Source organism: Mobula hypostoma, chromosome 3, assembly GCF_963921235.1.
Source record: "Mobula hypostoma chromosome 3, sMobHyp1.1, whole genome shotgun sequence".
In the NCBI taxonomy this organism is placed as follows: Eukaryota; Metazoa; Chordata; class Chondrichthyes; order Myliobatiformes; family Myliobatidae; genus Mobula; species Mobula hypostoma.
Window position 1 is genome coordinate 3,822,187 of NC_086099.1, and position 13,253 is coordinate 3,835,439.

Sequence of the window (13,253 nt, forward strand, 5' to 3'; positions counted from 1 at the left end):
CTAGTCCTTTTACTGTATGGGATATCCAGTCAATATATGGAAAGTTAAAATAACAACTTTATGTTTCTTGCAAGAGTCTGCATTCTCTCTTTTAGTTTGTTCCTATAAATCCCTTGGACTGTTGGGTGGTCTGTAATATAGCCCCAAATGACATTGTCATACATTTCTCACTATAGGAAGGATGTGGAAGCATTGGAAAGGGTACAGAGGAGATTTACCAGGATGCTGCCTGGTTTAGAGAGTATGCATTATGATCAGAGATTAAGGGAGCTAGGGCTTTACTCTTTGGAGAGAAGGAGGATGAGAGGAGACATGATAGAGGTGTACAAGATAATAAGAGGAATAGATAGAGTGGATAGCCAGCGCCTCTTCCCCAGGGCACCACTGCTCAATACAAGAGGACGTGACTTTAAGGTAAGGGGTGGGAAGTTCAAGGGGGATATTAGAGGAAGGTTTTTTTACTCAGAGAGAGGTTGGTGCGTGGAATGCACTGCCTGAGTCAGTGGTGGAGGCAGATACACTAGTGAAGTTTAAGAGACTACTAGACAGGTATATGGAGGAATTTAAGGTGGGGGGTTATATGGGAGGCAGTGTTTAAGGGTTCGCCACAACTTTGTGGGCCGAAGGGCCTGTACTGTGCTGTACTATTCTTATGTTCTTATTTTTTAATTCCACCCATAATGCCTCACTAGACGAGTTAGTTCTCCAGTCTGTCCTGACTGAGAACTGCTGTCACATTTTTGCTGTCGAGGAAGACCACCCCTCCCCATCTAATCCCTCTCACTCTGTCATGTCTAAATCAACAGAACCCTGGAATACTGAGCTGCCAGTCCTGCCCCTCCTGCAACCAAGTCTCACTAATGGCTACAACATCATAATTCCAGGTGTTGATCCATGCCCTGAGCTCATCTGCTTTTCCTACGATACTTCTTGCATTAAAATGTACAAAGCTCTGTGCTCAACCTTTTGATTCCTGACTTTGTCTGCGGTCTTACCAACATCTGCCTCCACAGCTTCTCCACTGAAGGTTCTGGCATTCTGGTTCCCATCCCCCTGCAACTCCTGTTTAAATACCACCGTGCAGCATTAACAAGCCTTCCCATTAGGATATTAGTCCCTTTCCCGTTCAGGTGCAAACCGTCCCTTTGTACATTGTCCCAACTTCCCTGCAGGAGAGCCCTATGATCCAAAAACCCTGTTACACTAACTCCTTAGAACATGTTAAACTGTGTAATCTGTATAATAGTTCTGGCCTCACTAGCACATGGCACAGGACCAATCCTGAGATCACAACCTTTAAGGTCCTGCTCTTTAACTTGGCACCTAACTCCCTGAGCTCCCTCGTCACTCGTCCTACCTGTGTTATTGGTACCTGTGTGGACCATGACCTCTGGCTGTTCACCTTCCCACTTGAGATGTCCTGGCCCCTGCGAGGCAACATACCATCCAGGAATCTTGTTCCCACCATAGAACCTCCTTTCTCTTCCCCAAACTAACAGATCCCCTGTTACCACAGCATGCCTCTTCTTCCCTCTTCCCATCTGAGTCACAGAGACCTGACCGCTGTGACTTTCCTCTGTTAGGTCATCTCACCTGACAGTATCCAAAGTGATAATACCTGTTGTTGAGGGGATGGCCATGGGTACTCTGCACTGGCTCCTTAACCCCTTTCCCCTTCCTGACTGTCACCCAGTTTCCTGTGTCCTGCACCTTGGGTGTAACTACCTCTCCATATGGCTTCATAATGCTCTTGAACAAGCCTGGATTATCAAAAACACAAGAAATTCTGCAGATACTGGAAATCCTGAGCAACACACACACAAAATGTTGGAGGAACTTAGTAGGTCAGACAGCATCCATGTAGATGAATAAACAATCGACATATCAGGCTGAGACCCTGTGTTAGGACAAAAGGAAGGGGGGAGATGCCAGAATAGGAAGGTGGAAGAAGGAGAAAAAGTACAAGCTAGAACATGATAGATGCTTTTTTCTACAAACTATCCACTGACACGTAGCTGCTGTTGGCAGGGAGTTGGATCATGCAATGTTACGGCGATTGGAGAAACGAATTTTGGTAGATCTTCCATCCAAAGAGGCACGACAGGCAATGATCTTGCACTGGCTGCCCCCACTGAGTATCAGTGGGGGTGTTGAGCTTCGAACAAAGCTGGACTACAGCTTACTGGGACAAGTGAGTATCCCACTGACATAATGGACTGTGTGTACTAGCGCCCTGACATGACTCGATTGGAGAACTGCGCAGAGGTAACAGAGTGTTCCCACGCAGGTTCGGTGAGTAGCTTTAAAAACCCAGTCTTTATAAAAGAGGGGTACCGGCTAGTGGAGCGTCATCATGGGAGGGGCCGTCGCAGTGTGAGTCAGAGTAGTAAGGCTTTGACTCAACAAGGGTTTGGCAAGAACAAATGGTAAGTAGATAAGTTAATTCCTTATTTCTTATTATCTGAATTAACTTTTGAGCGAATAGGGCATATGTCTGCAGAGCCAGTGTTCTGTTCTGGGTGTCAGATGTGGGATTTCTGGGAGACTACCGGCCTCCCTGATGCCCACATCTGCACCAGCTCATTAGAGACCAAGTTAGGGAACTGGAGGCACATCTCGATGACCTTCGGCTTGTGAGGGAAAGTGAAGTGGTGATAGACAGGAGCTGCAGGGAGTTAGTCACCTCAAGACTACAGGAAGCAGATAAATGGGTGACTGTCAGGAGAGGGAAGGGAGAACATCAGACAGTAGAGAGCACTCCTGTGGCAGCCCTCCCCTAAACAATAAGAACTCCATTTTGAGTACTGTTGGGGAGGGGAGGGGTGGGAGATCTACCTGGGGAAGCAACAGCTCTGTGCCTCTAGCACTGAGTCTGGCCTGTGACTCAGAAGGGTAGGGAACTGAGGAGGATGGCGGCAGTAATTGGGGACTCCATAGTTAGGGATTCTATAGATAGGCGATTCTGTGGACACAAAAGAGAAACACGGATGGTAGTTTTCCTCCAGTTCCCAGGGCTCGTGATGTTCCTGAACTGGTCCACAATATCCTGAAAAGGGAGGGTGAGCAGCCAGAAGTCATGGTATACATTAGTACCAACGACATAGGTGGGGGAAAAGGGAAGTACTGAAAACAGAATACAAGGAGTTAGGAAGGAAGTTGAGAAACAGGACCACAAGGGTAGTAATCTCGGGATTGCTGTCTGTGCAACGCAACAGTGAGGAAAGGAATAGAATGAGGTGGCGGATAAATGTGTTGCTGAAGAATTGGATCGGGGGCAGGGATTCAGATTTCTGGATCATTGGGACCTCTTCTGGGGCAGGTAGTACCTGTACAAAAGGGACAGGTTGCACTTGAATTTGAGGGGGACCAATATTCTTGCAGGCAGGTTTACTAGAGCTGTTGTGAGTGGTTTAAACTAATATGGCAGGGGGACGGGAACGAGTATGATAGAGCAGAGGATGAGCCAGCAGGTTTACAAGTAGATGATGTGTGTAACATGAATGTAAGGAAGGACAAGCCAATGATCGGGTACAAATGCAGACAGAGCAAAGAGTTAAATTGTACCACAGAGGCAAAATTCAAAAGGGCGAAGAATGCAGGACTGAAGGTGCTGTATTTAAATGTGCATAGCGTTCGGAATAAGGTGGACGAACTCGTGGTGCAATCAGAGATCGGTTGGTATGACGTTGTGGGTGTCACTGAGTCATGGCTGAAACTAGGCCATAGTTGGGAGCTTAACATCAAAGGATATACTTTCCATCAAAAAAACAGGCAGGAAGGCATAGTCAGTGGTGTGACTCTGTTGGTAAGAAATGGAATTACATCTTTGGAAAGAGTTGACAGAGGGTCAGAGAATGTTGAATCATTATGGGTGGAGTTAAGAAACTGCAAGGATAAAAAAAACATTATGGGAATCATATATTGAACTCCAAACAGTAGCCAAGATGTGGGGTTGAGATTGCAATCAGCTTGCTGTTGGATCACAAGAGAGGGAATTTGTTGAATGCTTATGGGATAGCTTTTTAGAGCAGCTTGTGTTTGAGCCTACTAGGGGAATGGCTATCTTAGATTGGGTGTTGTGTAATAACCCAAATCTTATTAGGGAGCTTAATGTAAAGAAACCCTAGGGAGGCAGTGATCATCATATGATTGTATTCATATTGCAATTGCAACTCACATGTATCAGTATCACAATGGAATAAAGGGAATTACAGGGCATGAGAGAGGAGCTTGCCCAGGTGGATTGGAGGAGGATACTGGCAGAGATGGCTGAAGTTTCTGGAAATAGATTACAAGGCACAGGATAGATATGTCCTCAAAGTTCTCAAATGTCAGGGGTAGGTAACCGTGGCTGACAAGGGAAGTTAAGTGCTGCATAAAAGCCAAGTAAAGGACATATAAGGTTACAAAAGTGAGTGGGAAGTTGGATGATTGGGAAGCTTTTAAAATCCAACAAAAGGCAACTAAAAAGCTATAAGAAGGGAAAAGATGAAATATGAGGGCAAACAGCCAATAATATAAAGCAGGATACCAGAAGTTTTTTCAGTTATATAAAGAGTAAAAGGGAAGTGAGAGTTGATATTGGACCACTGGAAAATGATGCTGGTGAGGTAGTAATGGGGGGCAAAAAGTTGTCAGATGAAGTTAATGGGTACTTCACTGTGGAAGACACTAGCAGTGTGTCCGAGATCTGTGAGTGTCAAGGAGCAGGAGTGAGTGTCATTGCTATTACAAAGGAAAAAGTGCAAGGCAACCTGAAAGGTCTTAAGGTGGATAAGTCACCTGGACCAGATGAACTGCATACCAGAGTTCTCAAAGAGGTTGCTAAAGAGATAACAGATGCATTTGGTCATGATTTTTCAAGAATCTCTTGATTCTGGCATGGTCCCAGGGGACTGGAAGGTTGCAAATGTCACTCACTTCAAGAAGGTGGGTGGCAAAAGAAAGGAAGTTATAGGCCAGTTAGCCTAAAAGTGGTTGGGAAAGTGTTGCAGTCTTATTATTAAAGATGAGGTTTTGAGGTACTTGGAGACTAATGATAAAATACGTCAAAGTCAGCATGATTTCTTTGAAGGGAAATCTTGCCTGACGAATCTGTTAGAATTCTTTGTGGAAGTAACAAGCATTGTGGACAAAGGAGAGGCAGTGGATGTCATTTACTTGGATTTTCAGGTGTTTGATAAGGTGCCACACATGAGGCTGTTTAACAAGATAAAATCCTGTGGCATTACAGGAAAGATACTGGCATGGATAGAGGAATGGCTGACAGGCAGGAGGCAGCGAGTCGGAATAAAGGGGGCCTTTTCTGATTGGCCACCTAGTGGTGGTCCTCTTTTTTTTACAAAAATTCTGAGAACTTTATTTATAAAATTATCATCAATAACTATTTTTCTATTTCCATTGAAGAATTAATGAATTTCTGCCTGGTCCTTTTTTCCCTTCTCCCTCTATTCTCCAGATGAAAACTATATAACTTTTATAGTAAGAGTCAACATCCTGAGAATTTTGTGGCTCTTACTTTTAACATGCATAATTATATTGCTGTATTGAATTATATAATTCATTAAGAAAAACACAGCTCAATTCATACAAGTCAATTTTCCAAAGATATACTTACAATGCAATCATTTCTGAATTACATCACGCGCTATGTACAGTGTAAACAAAAATTGAATTTTTTGTGTATACTCTATGAAAGATTAAATCCAGTCATAATATACCAGAGAAGCTGATTACACATAACCTCATGAACACAATATTCTAAGGAAGAATTCTATAACATTTCATATTTATTGTAGCAATTTATAGTTAAAGAGATATAGTCAAGAGTTTTAATGCACAGAAACAGGCCATTTAGCCCACCTAGTCCATGCCAACTTGATCTTCTGCCTCATCCTGTTTATCTGTACCTGGGCAGTATCCCTGCAAACCCCTCTCATCCATGTACCTATGCAAACGTCTCTTCAATGCTACAGATGAACTGTGTAAGTTTAACCCGAGCTTGTCCTCCCATTATTTATGGCTCACATCCTAGAAGCAGAACACAAATCTCATTAATTATTCAAATATTGTGAAGAATCAGATTCTGATACAAATGATTACCAATCTCTAGCCATAAAATTGGTAGTGAACTTCCAAGCACTTCTACACAGGAGAATAGTAGAGATCTGAAAGTCTTTTGCAAAGTGATGGTATCTCAATTGTTAGATTTAAACCTAAAATTGACAAATCTTGTTAACTTGTGAGGTAATGGAGGGGTCAGTATTGGGACCACTACTTTTCACATTGTTTATCAATGATTTGGATAATGGAATTGAAGGCTTTGTGGCAAAGTTTGTGAATGATAAGAAGATAGGTGGAGGGGTAGGTAGTGCTGAGGAAGCAATGCGATTGCAGCAGGACTTAGACAAATTGGAACAATGGGCAGGAAAGTGGCAGATGGAATACAGTGTTGGGAAATGTATGATAGTACATTTTGGTAAAAGGAACAATAGTGCAGAGTATTATCTAAATGAGGAGAAGGTTCAAACATCAGAGGTGCAGAGGGACTTAGGAGTCCTCGTGCAAAACTCCCAGATGGTTAATTTACAGATTGAGTCTGCAGTAAAGAAGGCAAGTGTAATGTTGGCATTTATTTCGAGGGGAATAGAATATAAAAGCAAGAAGATAATGCTGAGCCTTTATAAGACACTAGTTAGGCCGCACTTGGAGTATTGTCAACAGTTTTATGGCCCTTGTGGCTACGGGGGTCAGGGGGTATGGAGGGAAGGCTGGGGCGGGGTTCTGAGTTGGATGATCAGCCATGATCATAATAAATGGCGGTGCAGGCTCGAAGGGCCGAATGGCCTACTCCTGCACCTATTTTCTATGTTTTGGGCCCCTTAACTCAGAAAGGATGTGTTGTCATTGGAGAGAGTCCAGAGGAGGTTCACGAGGATGATTCTGGGAATGAAAGGGTTAACATATGACCAGCGTTTGGCAGCTTTGATCCTAAACTCTATGGAATTTAGAAGAATGTGGGGTGGGATCTCATTGAAACCTACTGAATGTTGAAAGGACTGGATAAGGTGGTTGTAGAGAGGAAGGTGAGGGGTATACGGAACTAGAGGGCACACCTTCACAATTAAGGATCAACCTTTTAGAACAGAGGAAAGGAAGAATTATTTTAGCCACAGAATAGTAAATCTGTGGAATGCTGTGCTGCAGACTGCAGTGGAGGCCATGTCCTTTGTTATATTTAAGGTGGAAGGAGGGGTTGAATTTAGAAACTGCAAGGGTAAAAGGACGTTGATGGCAGTTATATACAGGCCTCCCAACAGCAGCTGGGATGTGGACTACAGATTACAACGGGAATAGAAAAGGCAAATCAAAAGGGCAATGTAATGGTAGTCATTGGAGCTTTCAACAAGCAGTTCAATTGGGAAAATCAGGTTGAAAACGGATTTCAAGAAATTGAGTTTGTTAAATGCCTAAGAGATGGCTTTTTAGAGCAGTTTGTCGTTGAGCCTACTAAGGGATCAGCTATACTGGAATGGGTGTTATGTAATGAACTGAGGTGACTAGGGAGCTTAAGGTAAAAGAACCCTTAGGAACCAGTGATCACAATATGATTGAGTTCAACTTGAAATTTGATAAAGAGAAAGTAAAGTCTGATATAGCAGTATTTCAGTGGAGTAAGGGAACTTACAGTGTATGAGAGAGGAGTTGGCCGAAGTAAATTGGAAAGGGATGTCAGCAGAGCAGCAATGGTGTGAGTTTCTGGGAAAAATGAGGAAGATGCAGGACATGTGTATTCCAAAAATGAGGAAATACTCAAATGGTAAAATAGTACAACCATGGCTGACAAGGGAAGTCAAAGCTATTGTAAAAACAAGAGAAAGGGCATACAACAAAGCAAAGATTAGTGGGAAGATAGAGGATTGGGAAGTTTTTAGAAACCTACAGAGAGCAACTAAAAAAAGCATTAGAAGGGAAAAGATGAAATATGAAAGCAAGCTAGCAAATAATATCAAAGTGGATAGTAAAAGTATTTTCAAGTATGTTAAAAATAAATGAGAAATGAGAGTGGATATAGGACTGCTAGAAAATGAGGCAGGAGAAATAATAATCGGGCACAAGGAGATGGCTGATGAATGAAATGAGTATTTTGCATCAGTCTTCACTGTGGAAGACACTAGCAGTATGCCTGTGAGGGAAGAGAAGTGGGTGCAGTTACTATTACATAGAAACATACATAGAAACATACATAGAAAATAGGTGCAGGAGTAGGCCATTCGGCCCTTCGAGCCTGCACCGCCATTTATTATGATCATGGCTGATCATCCAACTCAGAACCCAGCCTTCCCTCCATACCCCCTGACCCCTGTAGCCACAAGGGCCATATCTAACTTCCTTTTAAACATAGCTAATGAACTGGCCTCAACAGTTTGCTGTGGCAGAGAATTCCACAGATTCACCACTCTCTGTGTGAAGAAGTTTTTCCTAACCTCGGTCCTAAAAGGCTTCCCCTCTATCCTCAAACTGTGACCCCTCGTTCTAGACCTCCCCAACATCGGGAACAATCTTCCTGCATCTAGCCTGTCCAATCCCTTTAGGATCTTATACGTTTCAATCAGATCCCCCCTCAATCTTCTAAATTCCAACGAGTACAAGCCCAGTTCATCCAGTCTTTCTTCATATGAAAGACCTGCCATCCCAGGAATCAATCTGGTGAACCTTCTTTGTACTCCCTCTATGGCAAAGATGTCTTTCCTCAGATTAGGGGACCAAAACTGCACACAATACTCCAGGTGTGGTCTCACCAAGGCCTTGTACAACTGCAGTAGTACCTCCCTGCTCCTGTACTCGAATCCTCTCGCTATAAATGCCAGCATACCGTTCGCCTTTTTCACCGCCTGCTGTACCTGCATGCCCACTTTCAATGACTGGTGTATAATGACACCCAGGTCTCGTTGCACCTCCCCTTTTCCTAATCGGCCACCATTCAGATAATAATCTGTTTTCCTATTTTTGCCACCAAAGTGGATAACTTCACATTTATCCACATTAAATTGCATCTGCCATGAGTTTGCCCACTCACCCAACCTATCCAAGTCACCCTGCATCCTCTTAGCATCCTCCTCACTGCTAACACTGCCACCCAGCTTCGTGTCATCCGCAAACTTGAGAGAAGGTGCTCAAAAAGCTGAAAGACCTAAAGGTACATACAGCTGAAGTCAGAAGTTTACATACACCTCAGCCAAATACATTTAAACTCAGTTTTTCACAATTCCTGACATTTAATCCTAGAAAACATTCCCTGTCTTTGGTCAGTTAGGATCACTACTTTATTTTAAGAATGTGAAATGTCAGAATAATAGAGAGAGAATGATCTATTTCAGCTTTTATTTCTTTCATTACTTTCCCAGTGGGTTAGAAGTTTACATACACTTTGTTAGTATTTGGTAGCATTGCCTTTAAATTGTTTAACTTGGGTCAAACGTTTTGGCTGGCCTTCCACAAGCTTCTCACAGTAAGTTGCTGGAATTTTGTTCCATTCCTCCAGACAGAACTGGCGTAACTGAGTCAGGTTTGTAGGCCTCCTTGCTCGCACACGCTTTTTCAGTTCTGCCCACAAATTTTCTATCGGATTGAGGTCAGAAAATAATGTCAAGTCTGGTTCATCGTTGGGAGCAGTTTCCAAATGCCTGAAGGTACAACGTTCATCTGTACAAACAATAGTACACAAGTATAAACACCATGGGACCACGCAGCCGTCATACCGCTCAGGAAGGAGACGAATTCTGTCTCCTAGAGATGAACGCACTTTGGCGCGAAAAGTACAAATCAATCCCAGAACAACAGCAAAGGACCTTGTGAAGATGCTGGAGGAAACAGGTAGACAAGTATCTATATCCACAGTAAAACGAGTCCTATATCGACATGACCTGAAAGGCTGCTTAGCAAGGAAGAAGCCACTGCTCCAAAGCCACCATAAAAAAGCCAGACTACAGTTTGCAAGTGCACATGGGGACAAAGATCTTACTTTTTGGAGAAATGTCCTCTGGTCCGATAAAACAAAAATTGAACTGTTTGGCCATAATGACCATCGTTATGTTTGGAGGAAAAAGGGTGAGGCTTGTAAGCCGAAGAACACCAGCCCAACCGTGAAGCATGGGGTGGCAGCATCATGTTGTGGGGATGCTTTGCTGCAGGAGGGACTAGTGCACTTCACAAAATAGATGGCATCATGAGGAAGAAAAATTATGTGGATATATTGAAGCAACATCTCAAGACATCAGCCAGGAAGTTAAAGCTTGGTCGCAAATGGGTCTTCCAAATGGACAATGACCCCAAGCACACCTCCAAAGTTGTGGCAAAATTGCTTAAGGACAACAAAGTCAAGGTATTGGAGTGGCCATCACAAAGCCCTGACCTCAATCCGATGGAAAATTTGTGGGCAGAACTGAAAAAGCGTGTGCGAGCAAGGAGGCCTACAAACCTGACTCAGTTACACCAGTTCTGGCTGGAGGAATGGAACAAAATTCCAGCAACTTACTGTGAGAAGCTTGTGGAAGGCCAGCCAAAATGTTTGACCTAAGTTAAACAATTTAAAGGCAAAGCTACCAAATACGAACAACGTGTATGTAAACTTCTGACCCACTGGGAAAGTGATGAAAGAAATAAAAGCTGAAATAAATCATTCTCTCTACTATTATTCTGACGTTACACATTCTTAAAATAAAGTAGTGATCCTAACTGACCTAAGGCACGGAATGTTTTCTGTAAGGATTCTGTACGTCCTCCCTGTGGAATGCGTGGGATTTCTCTGGGTGCTCTGGTTTCCTTCCACAGTCCAATAACAAACGGTCGTTGTAAATTGTCTTGTGATTAGGCTGGGGTTAAATTGGTGGGTTTCTGAGTGGCAGGAAGGGCCGAAAAGGCTTGTTCTGTGCTGTATCCCAATAAAAAACAAATAAATAACCGCTCACTCTTTTCTCCAACAGGAGACTGAAGGCTACTCTGGTTCTGATCTCAAGTTGGTTTGCAAAGAGGCAGCGATGCGACCTGTTAGGAAAATCTTTGAAGCATTAGAAAATCATCAAACAGGTAGGTTGAAGTAAAAATTCAGCTGCATACACTAATCAGGAAAGTGATTCAAATAGTAATCTAGCTATGTGCTTGAAGTTCTTTGCTGTGGTTTCCACGTAGCTACAATGATCTAAGCATTATCATTGGCTTGTACTGATAAACTCTTCTGCCCCTCGGCTGTCAGATTTCTGAGTGGACATTGAACCCATGTTCAATTACCTTTTCGTTGGCTACGTAGAACAGACCATGTTCCAAGCTTTCCCTGGTAATTCTTCAACTCTTCCCTTGCTACTTTGATGACTGCATTGGTGCTGCTTCCTGCACCTGTGCTGGGCTCATCAATTTCATCAACTTTGCCTCCAACTTCCACACTGTCCTTAAATTCACTTGGTTAATTTCTGACATCTCTCTCTCCTTTCTCAATCGAACTGTTTCCATCTCTGGAGACAAGCTCTCTACCGACATGTTTTATAAACCTACCGATTTCCACAATTATCTTGACTATACCTCTTCCCACCCTGTCCCCTGTAAAATGCTATTCCCTTTTCTCAGTTCTTTCGTGTCCACCACATCTGTTCTCAGAAAGCGGCTTTCCTTTCCAGGACATCAGAGCTGTCTTCTTTCTTCAAACAACGAGTCTTCCCTTCCTCCACTATTGATGCTATCCCTCACCCACATCTCCTCTATTTCCACATATCCGCACTCACTCCATCTCCCCCCCCCGCCTTAACAATTATAGAGTTCCTTTTGTCCTTACCTACCACCCCATGAGACTCTGCATCCAATGCATCATCTCCACAACCTCCGCCATCTCCAGTGGGATCCTACAACCAAACACATCTTTACTTCCACCCCCCCTCCCCACTCTCCACTTTACACAGGGATTGCTCCCTCTGTGATTCTCTTGTCCATTTGTCCCTCTCCACTAATCTGCTTCCCGGCACTTACCCCTGTAAGCGACAGAAATGCTACACCTGTTCATTCACCTCCATTCAGTCCCAAACAGTTCTTCCAGGTATGACAACACTTCACCTGCAAATCTTCTGCGATCACCTGTTGTATCTGGTGCTCCCGGTTTGGCCTCCTCTACATAGGTGAGACCTGTCGTAAATTGAGGGACCACTTAGTTGACCTCTATCCGCCAAAAGCATAACTCCCCGGTGGTTAAACATTTTAATTCCCATTCCCATTCTGGCATGTTAGTCCATGGCCTCCTCTTGTGCTACAATGAGGCCACCCTCAGGGTGGAGGAGCAACACATTATATTCCGTCGGGGTAGTCCACAATCTGATGACATGAATATCAATTTCTCCATCTTGTTTAAAAAAAAATCCCTTTGCCTCCCCACTCTGCCATTTAACCTCTCGTCTGCTTATCCCTTTGTGCCCCCACCTTCCCTTTTTCCTAAGGTCCACTCTCCTGTCCCATCAGATTCCTTCTTTTCCTGCCCTTGAGTTTACCACCCACCTGGCTTCACCTATCAGCTTCCAGCTAGCCTCTTTCCCCTTCCACCACCTTTTTATTCTGGCATCTTACCCCTTTATTCCCAGTCCTGATGAAGGGTCTCAGCCTGAAATGTTGACAGTTTATTCATTTCCATAGATGCTGCCTGACCTGCTGAGTTCATCCAGCACTTTGTGTGTGTTTAGGTGTTATTTTCTTTGTAATTTAGTATACTTCTTTGCTGTGTAGTATCTTTCCTAGTGGTCACAGTATGTATTTGCAGTTGTTCAATGTGCCCCCTGGTGGTCACAGTATGTATTTGCAGTTGTTCAATGTGCCCCCTGGTGGTCACAGTATGGAAATGCAGTTTTAGGCCTGAAAACCTCTGCAGATGCTGGAAAGCCAAAGCGCAACAGAATGCTGGAGGAACTCTCCTTCAGGACTGAGAAGGAATGGGGAAGATACCAGATTGAGAAGGTGGGGGAAAGGGAAGGAGGCTAGATGGAAGGTGATGGGTGAAGCCAGGTGGATGGAAAAGGTAAAGAGCTGGAGAAGAAGGAATCTGATGGGAGAGGAGAGTGGATCATAGGAGAAGGGAAAGGATGGACCCGGGGGGAAAGTAATAGGCAGGTGAGAAAATGTTAAAGGTCAGAGTGGGGAAAAGGGGAAGGTGGGGATTGTGGAATTTGTTCACCGAAAGGAGAAATCAATATTCATGCTGTTAGGTTGGAGGATTCCCA

General features: G+C 43.7%; 1 protein-coding gene across 4 annotated transcripts in view; it reads left to right on the forward strand.

Moving 5' to 3' along the window:
- The window catches only part of katnal2 (katanin p60 subunit A-like 2), a 143,294-nt gene that overhangs the window by 123,881 nt on the left and 6,160 nt on the right, over positions 1-13,253 (forward strand). For 3 of the 4 annotated variants that reach the window (XM_063042581.1, XM_063042579.1, XM_063042580.1), the window contains 2 exons: positions 2,029-2,191; positions 10,986-11,088. In XM_063042581.1, coding sequence (XP_062898651.1) covers positions 2,029-2,191; positions 10,986-11,088 — 266 coding nt within the window. The remainder of the gene's footprint in view (positions 1-2,028; positions 2,192-10,985; positions 11,089-13,253) is intronic. The other variant, XM_063042583.1, reaches the window with a different exon arrangement.